General features: G+C 33.6%; 2 protein-coding genes across 5 annotated transcripts in view; one reads left to right on the top strand and one right to left on the bottom strand.

The window, feature by feature from the left end:
* The window catches only part of Kctd4 (potassium channel tetramerization domain containing 4), a 106,491-nt gene extending 88,795 nt beyond the window's left edge, over positions 1 to 17,696 (top strand). For 3 of the 4 annotated variants that reach the window (XM_078015972.1, XM_078015973.1, XM_078015974.1), the window contains 2 exons: positions 8,996 to 9,056; positions 16,059 to 17,696. In XM_078015972.1, the coding sequence (XP_077872098.1) occupies positions 16,243 to 17,022 (780 nt within the window). In that variant the 5' untranslated portion in view covers positions 8,996 to 9,056; positions 16,059 to 16,242 and the 3' untranslated portion in view covers positions 17,023 to 17,696. The remainder of the gene's footprint in view (positions 1 to 8,995; positions 9,057 to 16,058) is intronic. The other variant, XM_005340363.4, reaches the window with a different exon arrangement.
* Gtf2f2 (general transcription factor IIF subunit 2) overlaps positions 1 to 23,407 on the bottom strand; it is a 145,837-nt gene that overhangs the window by 54,200 nt on the left and 68,230 nt on the right. Inside the window, exon 5 of the mRNA XM_005340364.5 lies at positions 3,379 to 3,460. Coding sequence (XP_005340421.1) covers positions 3,379 to 3,460 — 82 coding nt within the window. The remainder of the gene's footprint in view (positions 1 to 3,378; positions 3,461 to 23,407) is intronic.

The raw sequence follows: 23,407 nt of genomic DNA, 5'->3' as shown, positions 1-23,407 counted from the left end.
GCTCAGTGTTAGAGCGCTTGCCTAGCATATGTGAGGCAATAGGTTCGATCCCTGGCATCACATACAAATAAACAAATAAAATAAAGGTATTGTGTTCATCTATAACTACAAAAATGGTTTTTTAAAAAATGAAACCACAAAAAACTTCCATATCTCTCCTCTCTCATTGGTATAAACCTTCTTATGCAATGTATAGGATGGTAGGGTGCTCATCTGGGATAGTCATAGCCTGATATATATCTAGGCCATAAGAGCCACCTTCAGCTAGAGAAATCCTCCAGCCTACAACTATAAAAATTTGAGTTAAATACTACTAACTCTACCTCTAAATATCCACAAAACCTAGTTTCTCATCTTCCTTATGACTGGAACCATGTTGTTTTGTCCTTCAAAAATTTCATACCTGGGTTATTTCATAGCATCTAGCTTATCTCCCTGTTCTACTCTTTATACTATGGTCAGAATTATGTGGAAAACACAAATCCTTTCACATCCCATTCAGCTTAAAAGTTTTCTGTACCTCATAATAGCTACAGTACACAAATTCTGAATTTCTTACATAAAACTCCTTAACATTTTAAACATTATCTTTTGCTATTCATTCATTCATCCAGTATTTACTATTTATTATGTGCCATAAGTATTCCAGATATGTGTGTGAGTGAACTAAATAACATGAACCAAAAACTAAAGCCAAAAAAAAAAAAAATCACCAAAAAATCCTGTTCTCTTTAACTGCAGCAGGGAGGGGCTGGCAATAAATACATGTAAATTATACAGTTTAACAGGAGGTGATATGAAGAAAATACAGGTACAGAAGGAGGTAGGGTAGTCAAAGTAGGTCTTAGTAAAAAGAAGTATTTAAGAAGAGACTTGGAAAGTGAGGATCCATGCAGTCATTTGGAGAAAGTCTGCTCCGGGCAGAAAAGAAAAGCCACTGCAAAGGACCCAATTAAAACAATGTCTAGAGTGCTCAAGGACATTAGGAGATTAGAACACAGTGAAGGAGAAGGAGGGAAAAGGGGGAGGACAGAGAGAAAAAGTAAAGGCAGTGGTAGGGTGACCATCCAGGCCCCTGCTGACCATTATTACAAAGACTTGGATTTTACACATAAGCACTGCAAATGATTTGAGGAGAGGAATGGCATGATCTGACTGATTTTAAACAACTGATCCTCCTCTGAGTACCGCGCAGAGAATAGGCTATTGAGGGACAAAGAGAGGAGTAGAAACTCTGGTGAAGGTGACTGTAGTAATCCATGATAAATAATGGAAGCACCTGTGGTTTGTAAGAAACTGCCAGACTCCAGAGTGTAATATTTTGAAAGTATAGTCAATGAGATTTTTCTGACACACTGAAAATGGGATAAAAGAGAAGTCAAGATGTGACCAAGGTTTTCTGACTGTGGAAATGAGAGGACAGACTTGGAATTATCTGAGATGAGAGACTGTTTGTGATCAGGTTTTGGTGGGGCAGATCTGGAGTTCAGTTACTGACATAGTTGAACTGCTTATTGGACATTCATCCAGGTTTTCATATACATGTTTAGCATTCAAGAGAGAAACCTGGGCTGAAGCTTCTGTTGTCTTTTACAAATGCTGCATTCCAGATTTACACAATGACACATATCCCTGAACTATTATTCTTCATATCATGTCTTTGTGTCTGCATGTTGTTTTATTTTTATTTTTTTAATACCTTTATTTTGCTTATTCATTTTTATGTGGTGCTGAGGATCAAACCCAGTGCCTCACATGTGCAAGGCAAGTACTCTACTACTGTGCCACAACCGCAGCCCCTTCATGTTGTTTTACATTAAATATTCTTTACCTCTGTTTTTTCATGTGGTTAAAAAAAAATCTCAGCCTTCAAGATTGATGTCATCATCTATCATCTACTTCATGAAACTCAGATGGTCATCACCTCCTGAATCACCCTGCTTCCATTCCTAAGTCACCTTGAGGAAGGACTAAAATATATAATGGTTGGACTTCTAGCATACTTAAAAGGCTGAGTTATTTTCATTTCCATTTTAGTAAGAAAAAAGCAGCCATTTTACAAACACAGCAGGTTATTTGCCTGCTGTCATCATCAGAAATCTTTAGAAACCCTTTAAAAGAAATGAAGATCACAGAAACACATATTGGTGAGCAGCTCAGTAACCACATTTTGTGGGTTTTTCCCTATTTCAGTAGTTGTTTGAAGATGACAAGTCTTCAAAAAGTATCATATGATAAACTTTACTAAAACAAAGAATGAAACATATGTTTTCCAAAGCTATTTTCTGTTATAAAATGTTTCATTTTGATTGTCATCCTTTTTCATTTGCTCTGGGAAAGCATTTAAATTAGAAGAATAATTAGATAAGAAACCAGTCTCTCTGTGCCATTCCCAGGAGACACAGTTCAATCTAACTGAGAAAAGGGGGGAAATTTAAAAGATGATGTAAAATTTTAGACATGATCAGGTTCATCAACCCATCCTCTTTCATAAATGAAAATGCTGACATCCAAGAGGCTGCTGCTGCCACTGAGCAGGATGCTCAACCACCAAACAGATGGTGCAGCTCAGTCCACTGAAGTGGAGGCTCTGCCAGGGCAGAGACTATTGGCTGTTCGGTGCACTACTGTTTCTCCATCTCCTAACTAAGAAAGCACCTGGTAGACAGTAAATGCTAAATAAACAAACAAGTGAACTTACAATTCTAAATATCATGGGACTGACATACCACAAATAAAACTACAAAGCAGGTATATATAATACTTTTCAGGGTTTAAAAAATTGTTAACTATTTCAAAGTCTTAATACCCGAAATATTAAGAATCTGCAATCATCATCTTTAAACATAAATTACAAAATGCTACATACACACAAAAGTTGCGGGGCAGGATTCTGAAACAAAATCTCTTAATAGTACATAAGTTTGTTTAAAAAAAAGTTCTCTATAGATGAAGAAAAATGAATTATACTTCAGTATACTTGCTTTATACAGTATGGTATCTAGATATATATATCTCTCTGTGTGTATATATGTGTATGTGTATATATCTATACATACATACTAGGAAAATTATAGCCTTAGAAAATAAAATAGTGCAAAAGACTTATTACATGTTTTTAGAGAATCAGAATTTAAAAGGACAACGAGAAAAAGTACTCTAAAAACTCTGATTCCATAATATATTAACACAATAGCTTAAAGTACCTCAAACAAATAACCCAGGTTCTGGAAGTTCCCTAGTACCAAAAACACTCTTATTTGGTTTTAAAACCAGAGTCTTTGAAGCAAACATCTGCAACAATAATTGTGGTTTTCATGTAGATAGAAGGCAATCTAAACATTTTAAATTGAATCATTTCAAGTTACAAAACACTACCTCTTTAATCTCATGTAGTTTTCACTGGCAGCAGGTCGGCATTCAGCTCTTTGTACCACTATTCCTTCCAGTGAGAGTTTATCTTGAATGAAAGGGGAAAAAAATGTATTCAGAGATAACATTCATCATTTTCAATGATGTAATATAAAATCAAATATAATTCACAGTAAAAATCAGGGAAACTATAAAGTTTATAGCCGTATCACTAGTTAGAATAGAGAAAAACCTTATTTTACCTAGTAGGAAACTTGACTCATGTCACATTTGTTTCTTGAGCTGCTGTAGCCCCTTGCCAATAACAGCTTTCATAAACTTAGTTCTTTCTAAATAAAGTGACTTAAAAGGGCATAAAATCAAATAAAAACTTTTTGAAGGGCAGGGAGGCTATTATCTTTGGCAAAGAAGTAACTTGTGTAAAAACTGCTAGTCTAAACCACTATATCAAAGGTGTGTGTGTGTGTGTGCGTGTGTGTGTGTGTGTGTGTGCGTGTGCGCGCGCGCGCGCGCACATGCACGCATGCACATAGGTGCATGTGTGCACCATGTGAAAATAAAATAAAATTCTAAAATGAGCTGTGTCTAGAAAGGCCGGTCTGCAAAATACTGTAAAAGTGGGCAGGTCACTGCCTAGGTTATATTGTGTACCAGTTTAGCCTGCCTGTTGCTCTGACTTCTTTTTCCCAGCAGAATTATAAATTTGAGTGTGGTCAAAAGTGAATCCGTTATGAATACTTGCCCAAAGAGAAAGGCAATTTCCTATACCACTAGTAATGCTTACGTGATCCTGACATAGGGGCAGAGCTGGGATTGTAGCTCAGTGGCAGAGTGCTTGCCTCACATGTATGAGGCACTGGGTTCAATTCTCAGCATCATATAAAAACATAAAAATAAAATAAATAAAATAAATAAAGGTATTGTGTCCATCTACAACTAAAAAAAATATTTTAAAAAAAATCACATGGGGTAACAGGAAAAGGAAACAAGAGCTAGCACCTACAGTGAGCCTATTGGGCAATCAGCATTTTTATACAGTCACAAGATAGACCTTACCTATTATATAATATGTATATGAATGTCTCACTGACACCAGCTTTACTATAACCTGGAAATGTATGACCATGGTTACAAACAGTTTTGGTTCAATCATATTTCTATGAGAATTCACCTGGGTTTTAAGAAGAGATTCAGGAAATCCCCTGGCTAATCAGGAATGCATTTATGATTCATCACTTTAGCATGAATGACTTCTTTCATTCCACCAACATTAACTAAATGTTTACCACACAAAGGGAACCATCTAGGCATTGTAAAACCAATGATTAAGATACAGAACTGTCTTCAAGACACATACAATTCACTGAAGGAGACGGCACTGAACGAAATGTAGAATGCATACAGATTTATACCTGTGTGATTTTTATTAAAAGATCTTTCCTCTAGGAACTGTTCTTGATTTTTGTCTCCAAAATACAAGGGATTCTGTACTACAGCTCCTAAAAACTAATTGCTAATACACTGTGTGTATTCAATATTTCCAGGGTCTCTCAAGGCAACATATGCAATAAATCTCAAGTGCAGGCCATGAGATGGCTGGAGAAAGCAATGACAAGCAGCAGCAAGCCTACCTTATACCAAAACATGCCCGGAAGGAAATAATTAAAAAGCCATCAAATTTTTGTATTAAATTAAAAAACCTAAAAATAATTTCCTCTCATGAGTGAATTTAATAAGATTAAAATTTGAATTTTCTTTTAAAGCAAAAACAAATCTTATATTCAAGTTTGTCTCTTCACTGAAGCTGAAAGTTCTATTAAGAAAAAGTCTCAGGCATAAAAATATCATCAAGATTGGGAAAAATTTTAATGTAAAAGTGCATAAAATTTATGAGAAAAAATCTAATATTGGGACATAAAGTAATATTTTAAAATACCACTGCTGAAAGTGATTTAATCACAAATCCAAGTACTTACTAATGTTGAATACTGAAAGAGCTATCTCTTAATACCACTTGTAAATGCTCCCCACTTATTCAGCAGTATCTACTCCAGGTGGACAGGCTGAATTTAATTTTTAGTTCAAGTTTTCTATAGCCAACCTTCTCTGTATGACATATGAAAGGTAGAAAGCAGGTTCAAAGCACCTGCCCATTTCAATTTGATCACTATTCTCCTCGATATTCTTTAGTAAGACCTTTACAGGTCACTCCTGTAAAGCAATAAAATTCATCTCCTCAAACCATAATTTTCTGTCCATCATGTCTTCTTTTCAAATCTTAGCTAGCTTCCAACTGCTACTCAAGTAAAGAGGAAAGCCTTAATCATCAGCCATGAATTTTCTGACCAACTGGATGTTCTTAAATAACCTCACATCTGTTTGCTTTCCTTGCCCCTTCTCCCCTTATATAAACTTAAAAGGCCCATTTACTTATGATATAGCCCCTAAGTGTGATTTGCCTGCTCTTTTTTAAAAGCCAACATATACTTTCTAAAACCTACAGGAACAGATTCTCATATTTTTTTCACTAAACCATGCTATGCTTCTGTTTCAAAACATTGCTTAAGTTTCAAGGAAAACTTTTATTTTAAAAGCTCCCACTTGCATACCACTGCTGTTAATTATATATCCCATTCATTAATACAGGAACCTTACTTAAAACTACTTTGTTGGACCAATTTGAAAGACCATAAATATTTGAAAAATAATCCAGTTTATTCTCACACATTTATGAACTATTTCCCGAGTGCCTATTATGTAAAAGATCATTCAAAGCACATCAGAAGAAACAAAGATAAGCAAAACATGGCATTTGCCCTCAAGGAGTGCATAGCTGAGTATGGCCATTCTTAAATATGTATTCTCTGTAGCATATATCTTAAATAAACATAGCTTTAATTACCATTTCATGGCATATACACATATCAAAACATCGTGTTGACTATAAATGCATACAAGTTTTATTTGTCAATTACAAAAAAATCCCACATACATAAATGAATAGATTTACATTTTTTAAAGTATAAAAATCCTAAAATAATTTTCACTTTTGTAAGTTTTAACTACCAATAGTTGGTAGTTTAAACTACCAATATCACATTAACAAATAAGAAATTTTTGGAGAATGAGAGTAAAAAAAGCAAAAAGGTTTAGTGGTATTATGAAAATAGTTTTGATTTCATAGACCCCTTGAAAGGATCACAGGAACCCCTCTATCTAGCAGTTCCCAGCTACACTGTGAGTGCTATAGGTCTAAGTAGATCACGAGACAGGTATATTTAATACAACAGAAACACTTTTGATATATCTCCATTTAATCAACTTCCAGATTAGCAAAGGCTCTCAATTCCCCACCATTAAATACAGTGACAGATGCCCACAACTCACTATATACTAGTGGGTAGCAGGTTCATCTCTAGTACTCCCACACACTTCTGCTCAAACTCTGCTAGAACTTGTTGCCGCTAGTTTTATAATTACACAATCTGATTATGTATTACATAAACTCAAATAATGGGTCTAAGAAGGGGAACATGTTTCTATGAAAACTAGACTGAATGCATTGGTAAGAGTTGATTAAAGGTAAGTTGTTAAAAAATACTGTTAAATTAGGTAAGGGTGAGACAACTGCAGACTGGAAGACAAGCACATAAATCTAGCAGGATCTGTGCATCAAATACACACACACACACATACATAAAATACACACTTGTTTCCCAGGGTCTAAATTCTTAATCCTTTTTTGAAAGAAACTCAAACTGAAAATCTAGCCAAATTATGGGTTTGATATCCAGAAAAAAGAAAGCAGGTGGTCAATAAGCATCCTATGTTCAAGACAAATGCCTTACCTTACCTGTGCATAGCAGCTAAATGTACATTTATAAGTTTTAAACTATTTGAAGCAGGTAGAAAAACATACTGATATCTTTTGTATATGTGTGTGGGGGTGGGGGTAAGCGGGGAATGAATCCAAGGCCTCACGTATACAGAAAAATGCTCTATCACTAAGCTAAATCCTCAGTCTTTTTAAAATTTTATTTTAGACAGAATGCTATGTTGCCAAGGCTGGCCTCAGGCTTGTGATCCTCCTGCCTCAGCCTTCTGAGTAGCTGGGATTATAGGTGTGCACCACTGCATCTGGCTTGATAAAATTTTTAAATGATTTCTTACCTGTTAATTTAACTGACCAACTTCTAGTCCTTCCATATGACCTACAGGATTCTACTGTACAAAGGAGAATACAAGTTGAGATTCCAAGTGTTATAAAACCAAGACATGTAGAGGGCACTGGGATTAAAGACACGCATAAAGAGATTCTGTCTAGTTGGGGATCAAGAAGAGCTTTGATGGAGAAAGCTAAGTTTGTGTTGGACCTTAAAAACCAGGCAGGATTTAGATAAAATGGTAGTGGTGGGGTTGAGAAGGAAGAGCACTGAAAGGAGTGGGAACAGCCTTAGCAATGGCCATACTTGGAATTTTCAACTAAGAGACTCATACCACAAGTCACTGGAAGGACACGGTCTTGCTAGCAATCTGAAGAGAAGCCATACAAGCTCATCCTACCGAAGACCTTGGAAATACTGTTTTTATCTTTCTTTCCCTAGGCATGGCTGATCATTTAACTCTTCTTTGGATTAGGGAAAAATTCTAGGATCCTTTCAAAATTCTTCTCCCCACCCTAACTGCTTTTTGGGCCAGATTGGTTTGCTAATTGGTTTCTGCTACTTACAGCCAAGAGAATGCTAATAAGTATAAACGGGCAATGGTGTTTTATTTATATATATATCCTGCCACCTAGTTTCAGAGAAAACCGTGAGAGAAAAATTTAAAGGGTAAGTACACAAATACATCCTATAAAAAGGACTAGTATGAATGATAAATAAAAACCTTGGCCCTCCCCTTTAATTGGGAATGTTTTATTATTTTATCAATGTTTAGTTTGCTTGTTCTAATATTTTCTAAAAGACCTAGGTTTAAGTAAAATTTCCTTGGGTAAAAATTAGAGAGAACTGTTTCTTCAAAGGACAACAATAAAAAGTTAAGAAGCTTGGGCTGAGGTTGTGGCTCAGTAGTAGAGAACTTGCCTAACATGTGTGAGGCACTGGGTTCGATCCTCAGAACCACATAAAAAAATAAAATAAAATTAAATGAAGGAATTGTGTCCATCAATAACTAAAAAAAAGTTTAAAAAAAAAAGTTAAGAAGCTGCCCAAGACTTGAAAATATTCTAACTTCCCCAAACTGGACCTTCCTACTCTACATATTAATTTGAGATACATTCTATGCTCAAGAACTGAAGAGAAATAACCAAGTGGCCCTTTTTACATGATATTTTTTAAAGGACATCCTTAATTTGTTTTGAGTTAAACTAGTAAGCAAGCAGGAAGGGTGCTTATTAGCACTGGCATGTAAGTAATGAGATCAGACATGTTAGGAAGTCCTTAGGCATCAGGAAGTTATAGGCATTCATTTCCACAGACCACTCGGGATCCAGTATGGAGAGGCCTTTAAGAGCACTTCAAACTCGAGCTAAAACACAGTTCTATGGGCTAGTAACCAAGACTTTGGACAGATCCTTCAGACTTTTATTAAAGTGACTCTTCTCTTATTTACATCATTCCAGAGTCTATACTCTTTGGAAAAGGACAGAAGAAGTATTTCCACAGAACAAGTGCATTTAAAAGGTAAAACATTTTTAATATTCCTAGCAGTCTCCTTTCTTCTCATTTAAACCATTTTCCTAATAGTTTTCTGCCTGTGAGTCTCAGGGTAATGCCCCCTGGCATCTTAACAAACCAATTTGGCAAACTTCTTATTCCTATATTATTAAACAGGTGAAAAGATTCAAATTTGCGAACTGATGTTCTGATTTCTATTTGCCTTCAGGAATTTTAGAAATAAAGTTTATGCTTAGATTTCAGTAAACTAATTTACAGGGTTAGTTAGCGTGTGATTATTTACCTCAAAGACAACTAATATCAGATATATATATCCTAAAGTTATCTGTTTATACATGTTTTCTTATAATTATGTTCAAATTACAAATATGACAAATGTGCTGAGAATTCTCAAGTTAAAATCAAATCTAAAAACCTTAATTGGAGGTTAAGACTCAGTATCAGGAAAACAACTCAAAATCCTCACCCATAATACTGCCCCTCAACTTCTTCACATGAATAGGGAGAAAAAGAGATTGTATACAAAAAAGGGGATTCCTGTATAAAAGATTAAGTTGTAATGTTACCCAGAGTGTCTGTGAATAAGACTAGTTGTGCAGAGCAGAAAGTTGTTAACTAAGGTACAAAATGTGTGAAGAAGTCTGGATGGTCCTATCAGTTTTTGAAAGCTGTACGACTTTTGATTAAAACAACAACAACAAAAAACTAGTAAATAAAGGAGCATTTTAAATACCACATTTGGGCTTAGGTTGTGGCTCAGCGGTAAAGCGCTCGCCTCGCACATTCGAGACCCTGGGTTTGATCCTCAGCATCACATAAAAAAAAATAAGTGAAATAAAGATATTGTGTCCAACCTATAACTAAAAAATAAATATTAAAAAATAAAATAGACACCATATTTGTATATTTTAATATTCATAAAGCACTTCAGACTATAATCTTCTGTTTTTTTCTATCAACATGTATAATTAAAATTAATAATAAAACCTCTTAAATACAAATGTGGACATGATGTTGTATAAAGAGACATTTTTCTATTCTACTCCCAAAGTTGTTTTCAAAAATAACAGGCATGGGCAAAAATAAATAGATTTATACAAACAAGTGCTGCTTCTATAGCATACACAGTAATGCTGTGTTGCAATAATAAAAGAAAGGGGGCAGGGAAGTTATAGTACTATAACACTGGTTGAGTATTCCTTATCCAAAATTGCTTCCAATTTCTAATTTTCCTGGATTCTGAAATATTTTCATAGGCTTTACCAGTTGAGTCCCCTAGCCCTAAAGTCCACAAATTATAACTTCCCCCCAAACCATTTTGGATTTCACATTTTCAGATTAGGAATATTCAATCTGCAGTTTGTTTTAGTTAGACCTTCATTAAAAGATGCTATCTAGCTTTAGTGACAACACTTAAAATAAGAGAAAGCCTTAAAACAATAGCAAAAGTGACTGATAAATATATAGAAAAAGTCTTCTGGAAAGATCGCGTTATCTGAAGTACAGACTTAACTATAGTGCTATACTTAGGTCAAATAGTGTCAAATACTATCATAGATGTAATGAGGAACATAAGGAAGAAAAATACAGACACCTGTGCTTAGGAAGACTACAGTACAGCTGAAGGACACAATATTTGTTAAATATTTCCAGATGATTCAATACCACACATTTTTAAATCAGCTGAATATGAGTCAAATTGTTAATTATGTCTTGAATAAGTCTTGTTCTCTTTACCTTATTTAATCAGTAATAGCAGTTATATCATGACTAGTTCAGTTAGGATTTTCAATATACTTTGATACTAAGAAATCCTCACAACTACATGGTAGAAATTATTTCTCCATCAAGGACTCCTCTGAGATAAAAGCTCTTTCCTGAGTCCATCAATTTCCTTAATATGGTGTTTTGTTTTGAAACTCTGGTAAATAATCAGAATTACACGGGAGCTTTTAAAAAATAACTGGGCCCACTCCCAAAGATTGTGCTAGAACTGCACTATGAGGAAAGAAGTAAGTAGTGTCATTTTTATGACCTCCCTAGATAATTTTAATACGCAGCAGCCACTATTTTTCCTATGTCTTTCTCTCTTCTTTCTCTCATCTCCTCTACTATCTCCCCCCTCCATCCTTTTGTGTTAATTTTATTTTCCTGAAAAATGAAAGGAATAGCTCACAGAGCTGTTAAAAAAATGCCATCAATTGCACTGTTCATCATTATTTAATGTATCACTAAGAAAGACAAAATACTAGCATTAAACTTTGACAAGCCAAGATTTTAAGATATACCTCAATTTCAGAAATGTTAAAAGTGAAAAATGTTAATATGAGACTTCTCCATCTCTAATCTATAATTACTCTACTCCACATATGTTCCCTTGAGCTGCCATCTACTATTCTCTCCCTTCAGGACCCTTCTCTCTTCTGCACCATCTCATCACTAAAGACAGAAAGGAACAGTGGAGGGGCAGAGCATTTGGGAGCAAAGACCCTCTTTGTTCACAGATTTCATACAATTCTACCTTTACATGAGTTTTAAAAATCATGTCATTTGGGCTGGGGATGTGGCTCAAGCGGTAGCACGCTTGCCTGGCATGTGTGCTGCCTGGGTTCGATTCTCAGCACCACATACAAACAAAGATGTTGTGTCTGCCGAAAACTAGAAAATAAATATTAAAAAGTTCTCTCTCTCTCTCTTTCTTAAAAAAAAAAAATCATGTCATTCATTTATAGGTCATAGGTATATTAATGTAAATAAAATATTTTCTTCCCAAAGAGAGGATAAAATTCCATTTTGGCAAATAGCACTATAAAAATGAGTTCTATACAATGTTATAATTTCAGTATTGGTTGATTTAATAGCTCAATAAAGTGCTTTTGCTCATCTGGTTACAATAAAATTTTCAGGTCAATAATAACGTATATGGCTACACTTCAAAATAAAAGCTTCATTTAAAAAAGCAGAAAATATGCCTTCTGCTTAGAAAATTATAAAACATAGGCTTTCCTGAAAGATTAACCTTCCAAGGTATACTCAAAATATGGATTAATATGATTTAATAAACTGTTGTCAAGATTACTTCTGCAGTTAAAAGCAAAGAAATGTGGAATGGAATTTTACCTGAACTTCTTAGCTAGTCTGTCATTTTTATTTGCACTTTTTTGATACACAGTACTGTTTTCTTTCCTCAAATGAGGCTAAAAAATTCACCAATGTAGCCAAGTTTCCTGGGCTTCTATGAAGACTTGGTTCAACACTGCAAAACACTTATATGTGTACTCACTTGACTGGAATGACACATTCACATGATCTTTTGGTCAGAGGTTGTGTCCAATGAGTCCTAGGAAGGTTCAAGCATTCTTGCATAGTTCCTGAGGTGCTGTGGTCAGTTATATACGGTGGCTGACATTGTACTTGTCTTAGTGTGATTCCAGTCCCAGAAAATATTAATGCAGATGAACTTTATATTACAAAATGAAACTAAGTATTGACAAATAGAAATAGATTAGTTTTGAAAAATCCTCAATTCTTGAATTGTTAATATATAATACAGTGTCATTTATTTTTTAGCACACAAAGAGGCTAACAAAATATTCACAGAAATTATCACCTTGTTTCTCACATCTAATGCCTTTAACAGGAGGCTATGAAGAAACAAGCCATATTTCAAAAAAAAGAAGAAACTCATAGGAAGGTAAAGCACAAGTCAACAAACTGGAAAAATGTGGGGAAGTCCTAGACAGAAACATAGTGCCATATTTAAGCAGAAACTGATAACTGCTTCTCTAGCTATAGGTAGTTTTATTCTTTCTATGTAAGAGGAACCAATCCTTTCAAAAGACAGGCATACAAACTATAGGTGACAAAACCAAAAAGATTTGGTAGAGGTGTTCTTATCAAAGGCAGCTCCTAGGACATGCCTTTTCCTTGAAAAGCAGTGACTGAGTGCAGAGGAGTGATCTGTTCAGTCTAAGGGAACTGTCCAACTTTGTCTCTTCCAACCAAAAGACACATCTTCCTGTTAAGGTTCTACTTCCTTCCATAGCTCAGGAATATTTCTGGAATAAAAATGGAGGAAGCACATTATTATGATGATGTCCTATATCGATAATGATGATGGCAAGGACCTTGTTTCCCCATTAGAAGTTGGCAGGAAAGATGGGAATTATTTTCATTATCCTGGAATAAACTGTGCCTAATGCAGACAATAAGAGATGTTATCTCATAGTAGAGAGTATTGCTGGAATTTGGTTAGGGCATTTGGCCCAATTGACTTCAGGAGAGGCTCATTATACCAAGGGTTTCTTTAAATTGTCAAAGGTGGCTAAAGGGCCATTTTGTGTACCATTACAGTTATCTAAATTAGAGGCATCTCACTCTTATAAAGAACTAAGGTTCTATCTTTCAAAATTTTCTATCTTTCCACCTGCAAAGGCAGATGAAATCCTTAAATCTCGTTATCAAATGTACCCAGGCATGCTACCCTTGAAGTGTGGTTAAGCCTTTCTGATAAAATGATTAATTACAGTTTGTATCTGCAGCAAGGCAGAGAAATATAGTCACATAAATAAGGAATGTTTCCCTTGGTGTAGGTACAGAAACACCATTTTCTAGATTTAGGGATAGTGAACCTCCTCAACACTACCTACAATAACTATCCCCATACCAAGTGGACAGACTTACGACAGACTTACAACTGGCCCTCTCTAAAGGAGCACATGTACAACAACAAGCAGCAATGATCAATAAATCTCTATGATGGAGGTAATGTGGATAAGATGGGGCCTAATGGGGCAAAGACTACAGAAAAGAAAAGTATCATGATTCACAGCAGCTTCTAGTGAGGCACTAATATCAGGCTTCAGTTAAGACTACTGCTGTCAAGCTATAGGTGGCAGGCAGGTTTGCAAAAGTCAAGTAGACAAGATTGAAGTGAGGAGTGAGGAAAAGAGATCAAGGGTAACAGGCACATGATGGGGTGGATCAGCATCTATCAAGGCAAGCCTGGAGAAGTGAATTAGTGACTCTGAAAATTTGGCAGCAGAAACCAGAAGTGAGTTAGCAAGTGTAAGGAATGATGACTGAAGAGGACCACAATCCCACACCCAGCAGTCCTGCCTCACCTCCTACCTCCTTGCTCCCGTGGAAGCCATCCTCTAGCAGAAAGAGTGTCAACTTCCCCAGAGTCTCATACCTGTCTGTAGACAGGTCAAACAGAGTATAAAGAAGCAATGCAGCATTACATAGGATATAAACACATTATTTTATTTAACATATGAGAAAATTCTAGCACCGTCTCCATCACTATACTACAGTCATGCTGTATTGATCCTAGTGTCCCATAAAATTCATAAATGAAACTGTTATATTTTTGTTAATTCTACTATTATATTATGCTACTTGTATGTAGTGACCATCTGTAATGGTAACATAAGAATCCATGCCACATTTCCAATCTGTGTCCCTCCTCCAAATCTATTAAGTATTTCTGAAAAAGTTTTACATATATAAAATATCTGATTCTGAAACAGCAAAATCAACACAGACATGAGACTGTCAGAATACAAGAGCAAACTCTTATTAAAATGCTGTAAGACTGAGAGGAAACATTAGACTAAGTGTTGGCTTTGCCATTAACAAGTTGTAAAGTCAAGATAAAACACTAAAATTGTCTGGAATGCAATTTTAACTTTCATAAAATGAGACAGTCGAATTTCATCATTTCTAAGCAAAAATTCAGCTCTGAAAATATGCCTCAGTTTTCAAGTCCAAATTCAATGGGCTTTTAATAATCTCAATGATACACACAGTTAAGAATATTATCTTTTATATCTGAAGGAAATCTAACACTGTTGAGAGAAAATAAAAGGTGGACATTTTTAAAGGAATCTAATACTTCTAACAACATACAGCTGAATAATTTTAAAATACCTTTAGTGCAATAGAAACATAAATCAATTTAATTTAAATTTAAAGTCTAACTCTAAAAACAATGTAATTCTTCAGAATAATTTAGTAGACAGGTAGGTCAAATAATAGTACACTGGGGACAGGGTTCACATTTCTCACCACTATGCCTTTAAATTTTAGAAGTTAAAGCTTGATAACATAAAATGCTTTGGAAGGCAAGTTATAGAGGAAGCGGGGACATCACAGTCACACAGTTCTTTGACCTTTTGTGAAATAAACCAACAAATAACAAACAAACTTGCCTATGACATTACTCTGTAGTAGATATTCTGAATCTTCATTTTTCTCCTACTTCCCCAGCACACATGCACACATACCGCATACACACAGTGCCGTATTTTCTACAGTAGTCTTTGTTCAGCACTCAAGCAGGTTTAGGGTGAAACAAGCTCATATATATTTCACAGGAAATCATAACCAAAAAAAACAAAACAAAACAAAAAAAAACCACGTGAAAGAGTACTACAATGCCTATTTTATTTTTCCTTTAAGGTAAATAATAATAATAATAATAATAATAAATTATTTTGTTAAAATGTGTTATGAAAATTTATTCCCACTTAACCAAGAACCTCAAATCAGAGTCACATGCAAATCCAAACAAATTCAAGTATGATGCCACAAACAACAGGTTTAAATATCCTTACTTGGATCTCAAAAATGATGACTGCACTACTGTGAAATATGTGACTTTTTATAGGAGAGAAAATTCTATACACCTAGGCCCTTTCAGCTTAGTTTCCTACTTATGATTTACTTTTAAAATGACATTAAGAAACATTTGCTATTTACAAAAAAAAAATGACAGCATTATTCAATATTAAGCCTGACTGGCTGAGAAATAATTTAAACATTTTGAAATGATAGAAATTCACATTTTTGTAGAATTAAAAACATGTAACTGTTAAACTGGTAAGAGGAAAATCTATTTATTCTGAGTAATTCTTAGTACTTCAAAGAATATACATAAAAACCCTTCACAACAATTCCCTGCCCTGATACGGTTAAATGCAAATTCTCTTTTCCATCTTACTCCAGAAAGCTCCTGCATACATAGCCGACACGCCACCTACTGCAAAACCGAGCTGACAGCACAGGCGATGCTGCCAGCATTTCCATTCCATCGCCAGGCTGGGACTGAATAAAGGCGTGTTTGTGTGGTAGTGTTTCTGTTTTAAAAGCCTCAAGCCAAGAAGAACAAGCTAAAATAGCATCTTCAGAAATGGAGCGTAAAATAATCAGAAGAGAAAAAGAAAAGGAATATGAAGGGAAACACAACAGCCTGGAAGACACTGACCAAGGAAAGAACTGCAAATCTACACTGATGACTCTCAACGTTGGTGGATATTTATACATTACTCAAAAACAGACACTGACCAAGTACCCAGACACTTTCCTTGAAGGTATAGTAAATGGAAAAATCCTTTGTCCATTTGATGCTGATGGCCATTATTTCATAGACAGGGATGGACTCCTCTTCAGGCATGTCCTAAACTTCCTACGAAATGGAGAACTTCTGTTGCCAGAAGGGTTTCGAGAAAATCAACTTCTCGCACAAGAAGCAGAATTCTTTCAGCTCAAGGGACTGGCGGAGGAAGTGAAATCCAGGTGGGAAAAAGAACAGCTAACACCCAGAGAAACCACTTTCTTGGAAATAACAGATAACCATGATCGTTCACAAGGACTGAGGATCTTCTGTAATGCTCCTGATTTCATATCAAAAATTAAATCTCGAATTGTTCTGGTGTCTAAAAGCAGGCTGGATGGATTTCCAGAGGAGTTTTCAATATCATCAAATATCATTCAATTTAAATACTTCATAAAGTCTGAAAATGGCACTCGACTGGTACTAAAGGAAGACAACACCTTTGTCTGTACCTTGGAAACTCTGAAGTTTGAGGCTATAATGATGGCGTTAAAGTGTGGTTTTAGACTGCTGACCAGCCTGGATTGTTCCAAAGGGTCAATTGTTCACAGCGATGCACTTCATTTTATCAAGTAATTACCTGTCTTATGAACAAAGACAACAAGCATGCAGCCAGCAAGCAACGGAAAACCACAGCATCAAAGGCATCCCAAATAGCGTGCCCAGCTAGCTCTGTACTACAGAGCCCTGCTGCTAATCAAGTACTGTGAGCTAATGGTATGTAAATTCTATCGCTAAAGATGTTCTTCTCTGGGGTGTTCCTGCAGATTGGACTCTTCCACCTAAAATGAAAACAGTAATCTTCTATATTCTATAAATAAAGACTGAATGCTTTTTGCTATTTGTTTATTTTTCCTTAAGCTGTCTTTTAATCAGAATGTCTTGGGTACTTGCACAAAAAACAAGCATGTACAATATCTGTAGTGCATTTCAATAAATGGTAATAAAATATTTTAAGGGGCTTTAAGGTTTAAAATCCTTTCTACTTATGGCAGAAATTTACAAAGAAACTGAACAGGTAAAATTACCAGTGAAAGCAAAACAGATGTGCAGATCTACCTAGAGTAGAGCTATAGTGAAACAAAATGAGAATGTATAAAGCTGTTAAAGCTATTGATTTGATTTTTAATAGCAGGCACCAAAAGCTTATTTACAATTTCTGTATCTCACGCTGGAATTATAGCTTAATTGATAATTTGCTGAGAATTCCTAGAAAACTGCTTGATGACAATAAAAAATAAATAAAAGCACTGCTAGCTTCTTTGCTTGTATTATAATGATAAAAAAGTTACATGTGTCACTTTCAAAACAAGTAGTACACTTGATGATTTCACACATTATTATTTATGCACTGATGTAATTGACCAGAAGGCTATAGTAACCCTGGCTGGTCTTATGAGTAACAAAAATAAGCAAATTCATTTCTTTGCACAATGAGCTTCAATACAGCATGAATAATATTTTCAATGGAGTGCATGGTATTAGAATAATAAAAAAGACCATTTTCACAATCACCTAAATATGTGTTCATTTTTCAAGCTCAAAAATATTAAATGAACATCACTAAACATTATTGTCATGGAAGAACTTTATTGATTTTTTTCAATAACTATCTTGATGCTAAATCTTAGACATGAGAATTGTGTTGGTTTACCCATGCTAATTTTTAAAAACTGTTTTACATGTGGTTGTTTTAATTAGATAATCTACAATCTGAACTCTTTAAATGTGAGTGCATCCCCCTTTCCCCCACACAAAGAATAGCTAAATCATTTCTATGCACTCATTCTTTGGTTTCTAAGAACATATTAAATTTGCTACTTTAAAAATAAAATATTAAAACTGATAACTAAATCTTAGATTTAATGAACCTCAACAAAACATTTCTGAAAATGTTGACTGGGGTGATACTGTTAAATTAGTATACATACTAAAATTTTGACTACTCATAAAAAGTTAGAATGAATAAAGCTAATACTTATTCACAGAACTATAAGTGATTTTCAGTTACAATATTTAGGGTAATATAAAAGTTGGCTGTGTAAAAGAAATCTTTTTAAACCTATTATCCCAAAAAGTCTTTTGAAAAATTCACACTAAAAACAACAGTAAATTCCTCATCAACTACACAGTTTTTCCTTTATGTATACTGAGAAGAAAATGTTTTTTGTTAAAATAGCAAATTTTCATACTTACTTTTAATGGTTTAATCAGGACCTAAAGGAACTAAAAAAAAATATGGAAAAATAGTAAAATCTAACAGTCACTATAATTGAAATGTTTATATACTGCTCCAGTGTATGGATTTATTTTTCTTTGGCATTTTACTTCAATACACAAAAAATGGTAGTAATTTAATGTCAAAGTCAGATTTGCTCTAACAAGATTTCACTACCGATAATAAAAACAGCCCTGACATGATATATTTTATAGGAGATATGGTTGAACCATATCCTTAGAAATTATTACAAGTAAGATTTTGTATCAATTCACAAAAAGATAAATTAAATTTTACATAACAAAGTTAATACTTTGAGAAACCACTAAAGAAATCAGATTCATTTTTATATACAACAGGCAAACAAATCATATCTAGATGCATTTAATTTCTCCTTAAGCTTCTGATAAATCACAGTATTATAAAACAATGTAATAATTTAGAAGAAAATTTGACTAGACTGGTTATCCCTGTAACTTTTCATAAATGTACATTATTATTATTATTTGTGTTATTTGTATGTGTATGTGGCACTAGGAGTCGAACACAGGCCTCATGCATGCACAAAAGCATTCTGCCACTGAGATGCATCTCTAGTCCTAAATGTACCTCCTGAAATTAAAAATTACTTGTATTTGGATTTACATATTCAAATGCCTGTAATATTGCACTATGAATAGAAAACACCTAGGTTTTAGTGTTTTCTGAAATCATTTAGAAATATATTCTATTCAAAAAACTCAAGAAATCATACAAAATGTCAACTATAATCCAGAATGAAGCTTTTATCACATTTTGTTTGCAAGCAATGAAGAATTTTTCTCAAATCTTATAAAGTAAATACTGTAAAGAATAAATCACAAAGTGAGTCTTTATCTGTCTTTTTTAAAGAAAGGCAACAAAAAGGTTACTATAGTTGCCTTGAGCTAAACATATATTCTCTTGTATTTGGAATTAGCCCATGCAATGATTTTAGCACCAACTTTAAAATATGCAAAATACAAACATTGCTGATGGCCTTTACTACATTTTCAAAATGTATATGGCTAACTTAAGCATTTGAAATGTAATTAATAAAAAGTAATGTCTGTTAAGTGTTTTACTATGTACAAGATATTATGCTATGAACACAATTATCTCAGTTAATTCTCAAACAACCCAAGAAAGATACTGATATTTTCTTACAAATGAAGAGAAAGACTAAGATGCCCAAGATCATGGAACCAAGATTTAAAACTCATAGCAGTTCCAGAGCCAGCAGTGTAAGTATTGCCTAGTTTCTAAGGCCAATTATATTTCTAACACCTAAAACATGGCACAAAATAGGCATTCATGAAGTAGGTCTGAATAGAAAATCCCAAAATACAGAATTTCACAATGCAAGAATTCCTAAAATGTTAAGTGACAAACTGCACTTTGGAAAAGCAAATAATATTTTTAATGTCATGTCATGTCATCTAAAGAACATGAGGTGAATCATCCATCTCACAAGACTAAAGAATATTTCAAATTTTTCTATTTGTGAATCTAGATTTTTACATATCAGGTTTGCTAAAAAGAAGGTTAACTTGTTATGACTTGTACAATCCACTGAACTAATACATTATGAGAGAAAATATGGTACAATGAAACTCACATAGATTCTGGAACCAGAGTTGGGTTCAAATTCCACTACTTTCACTAACTTATTTATAGGATCATAAGCAAGATCCTTAACTTTTAAATTTTCAACCTCTGCACAGCAAAACAGGGACAATAGTAATTATTTGATAAGGCTTTTGAAAGGTTTAATTTAAATTCTGAATTTTATGTAAAGTGCTCACCCTTCACAGACTTTCAATAATAGCACTGATTATTGTCTAGTGCAAAGGCACATTCACAGCCATTAAAAATAGGCATAAAAATGCACACTTCATTAATTAGGCTTTCTACTTAAACAGAGAACTTATAACAAATGCATACTTAATTCTGTAATGAAGTACTGTAAGACACAAAAATATTCTTTAAATTACTATAAGCAAACAGATTTCATTTTATTAGTTTAAAAATACATATGAATTTCTTTGGAATTATTTTTTAGCCTCATAGAAAAATCTACAACAAAATAAATATAGCTGCTGTTTTATAAGCAATTTAAAATCAATGGAAGCAATACATGTGATCATGCAATCTTAAAGATACGTCCATCTAATAAATTATGATTAAATACCTTAAATGAAATGGTGTTAGTCATAGTTAAAATTACAGCATTTGAATCATAATTAGTTGTCTTGGTAGTGAAGCAGAGATGTAATATGGACTATCCAAAATAGCATACAACTTAGAAATGATTTGTATCTAGCTTTGACATACATTACCTCTTCTGTACTAGGCTTGTCTTCCTAATCATATTTTGCTTATGTTAATATTAAAATTAATTTGTTTTTGTCAACACCCACCAAGGGAGTAATGTTAAAGGAACACATGCTGGGTGGCGAGAAATATACAAGATAAAATCTAAAATAATTTATAAAGAGGTGACTGTATTCTTATTTTTCTTGACAAAAATACACAATAGCTCAAGAGTTTTTAATCACACAAAAATCACTGCTATGTTACCTTATAAATTGTTTAAATTAATAGTAATTAAAATTTTCTAACAATGCCTAAAATGTATCTAAAGCATTTTGTGTTAAATACTAAAACTATCTTTAAGAAAATATTAAAGAATAAGAATTATAATATACCCCTTTATTACATATATTTAAAAATGTTTTCTATTAAAAAAACATAATAGTTAACCTAAAAGCATGGTTTTTCCAAATCAAGAATTCCAGAGTATTTAGTTACTTAAAACAACTTTTAATAATTGCCTTAAAAAACTGGTTAAATTTTTAAAATTCCTCTTTGAAGATAGGTTAAGTTTATAAAAGTAATTTTGATACTGTCTTCTAGAATGTTGAATACAAATTTTTCTATATTATTAAAGTGCAAAACTGAGCAAATCTACTGATTTATTCTTAATTGCACCTCACTGATTTTGCCTGCATAACACATGTTTATTAACTTATCTTTTAGGATACTTTAAAAATGTTGAATGAGACTAATTTTTATCTCAATGGTTACTTAAATTTAATAATGTTTCATCATTTAATATGTTTTTTAAAGGGGATGAGAAAATTTGGAATTTACTTTTGGTATCATTATTTGAAAAATTTTTATTTATATTTATTTAAAAAATATTTTAAATAAACACAAATAAAGATACTGTGACACATCTTAACAAAACTATTTTGATTTCTAATTTCTTTTCTGTACCTGCATAGATATTTTACAAGAAATTCCAAAAGAAAGAAAAAATGAAAAACTACATGCAGTTGTGCATGGAAATAATTATTAATAATGGCTAGGAAAGTACTCAAAGCACCAAAAATCTACAAGTCATAGGTGATTCCTTCAGAAGAGATTTAAAAAAATATTTTTAAATTGACAAATAAAAGTTACATATATTTATGGTATAGAACATACTGTTCTGAAATAACTATGCATTGTGGAATGACTAATCATACTAAGAAACATATATATTATCTCACATACTTATATATCAGTGAGAATCTTTCAGAAGCATACACTGTTATTAACTATAATCACCATGTTGTACAATAGGAAAAAATCATACATGACTGATTTGTAAAACAACCAAAACTGAAACCATAATATACATGTCTAATTGTTATAATGCAGCCAAAAAACACCACATTAAGATTCAGTATATAAGAGTCAGGTACTCTGAAAACTGGAAGTAGGATACATTAAAATGTCACTGTTTCCCAGTTATATTTCCTTTTCTTTGTGTCCCAGTGAAAGTTTAGATTATCTGACAATCAGGCAGATTGCACTTAATGAAGGCAAGAAAAAGGAGGCTCAACTATATCTCTTGCTATTACAGAACAAAGCATTACTGGGTATACTGTAAAGTTCATCAATGATGGATACGAAGAAAATAACAAACTTGTGCTTATATAAAATACGTACAAATTTAGACAGTTAACACTGAAATGCTTAAGTGAAGCCAAAGGCTATCAATGCATTAAGTAAAACTGTTCCTAATCTTCATTCTGAATCAACCCAAGACCTTACATTTAACTAAAGGATGTAATAAAAAATTTCAAGCAGAATTACTTTTAACTCACTTTATATTTTAAACTTAACATGTACCTTATGGTAGTTTGTTTTAAGGGAGGTTCAAGGCAGTGGAAAAGGAAAGCAGTTGGAAGCTTCAAAATCAAAGTTAAAAAGAGATATCAACTCTTTAATGTTAGGAATGACTAGTGAAATAAAAGAATAAAACTACTTCTAGAGAAACTAAACATTTTCCAACAACCACCACCTATCCACCTGTTTCCTGCAAAGAAATCATGTATGGTTGTTTCTGTGTGTTAGAAAAGATCAGCCCTCTGGGAAAGTATGTGAATGAGTCAAAAATGAGAAGAAAGAATAGAAGATACTGGGAACCTGCTGACCCTTTAACAGAGGAGATAATAAAAACATCTGGCATTTGCTGAAGTGATACTCAGTATCAGGCACAACACTAAGTAATTATATGCTTTATCACTTTCAAAGCACCTACCTGAGATTGTTGTGAGATTGAGGTCCTGGATAAAGATTGCTAGCTACTTTCCCAGTATCCATTTTTCCCTTCTTTGTTAGAAATCAAATCTAATTCAGGGTGGCAACCATAAGCAGGTTAAATTGCATTTCCCA

This window comes from Ictidomys tridecemlineatus, chromosome 6, assembly GCF_052094955.1.
Source record: "Ictidomys tridecemlineatus isolate mIctTri1 chromosome 6, mIctTri1.hap1, whole genome shotgun sequence".
Lineage (NCBI taxonomy): Eukaryota > Metazoa > Chordata > Mammalia > Rodentia > Sciuridae > Ictidomys > Ictidomys tridecemlineatus.
This window is presented reverse-complemented; position numbering and strand designations above follow the sequence as displayed.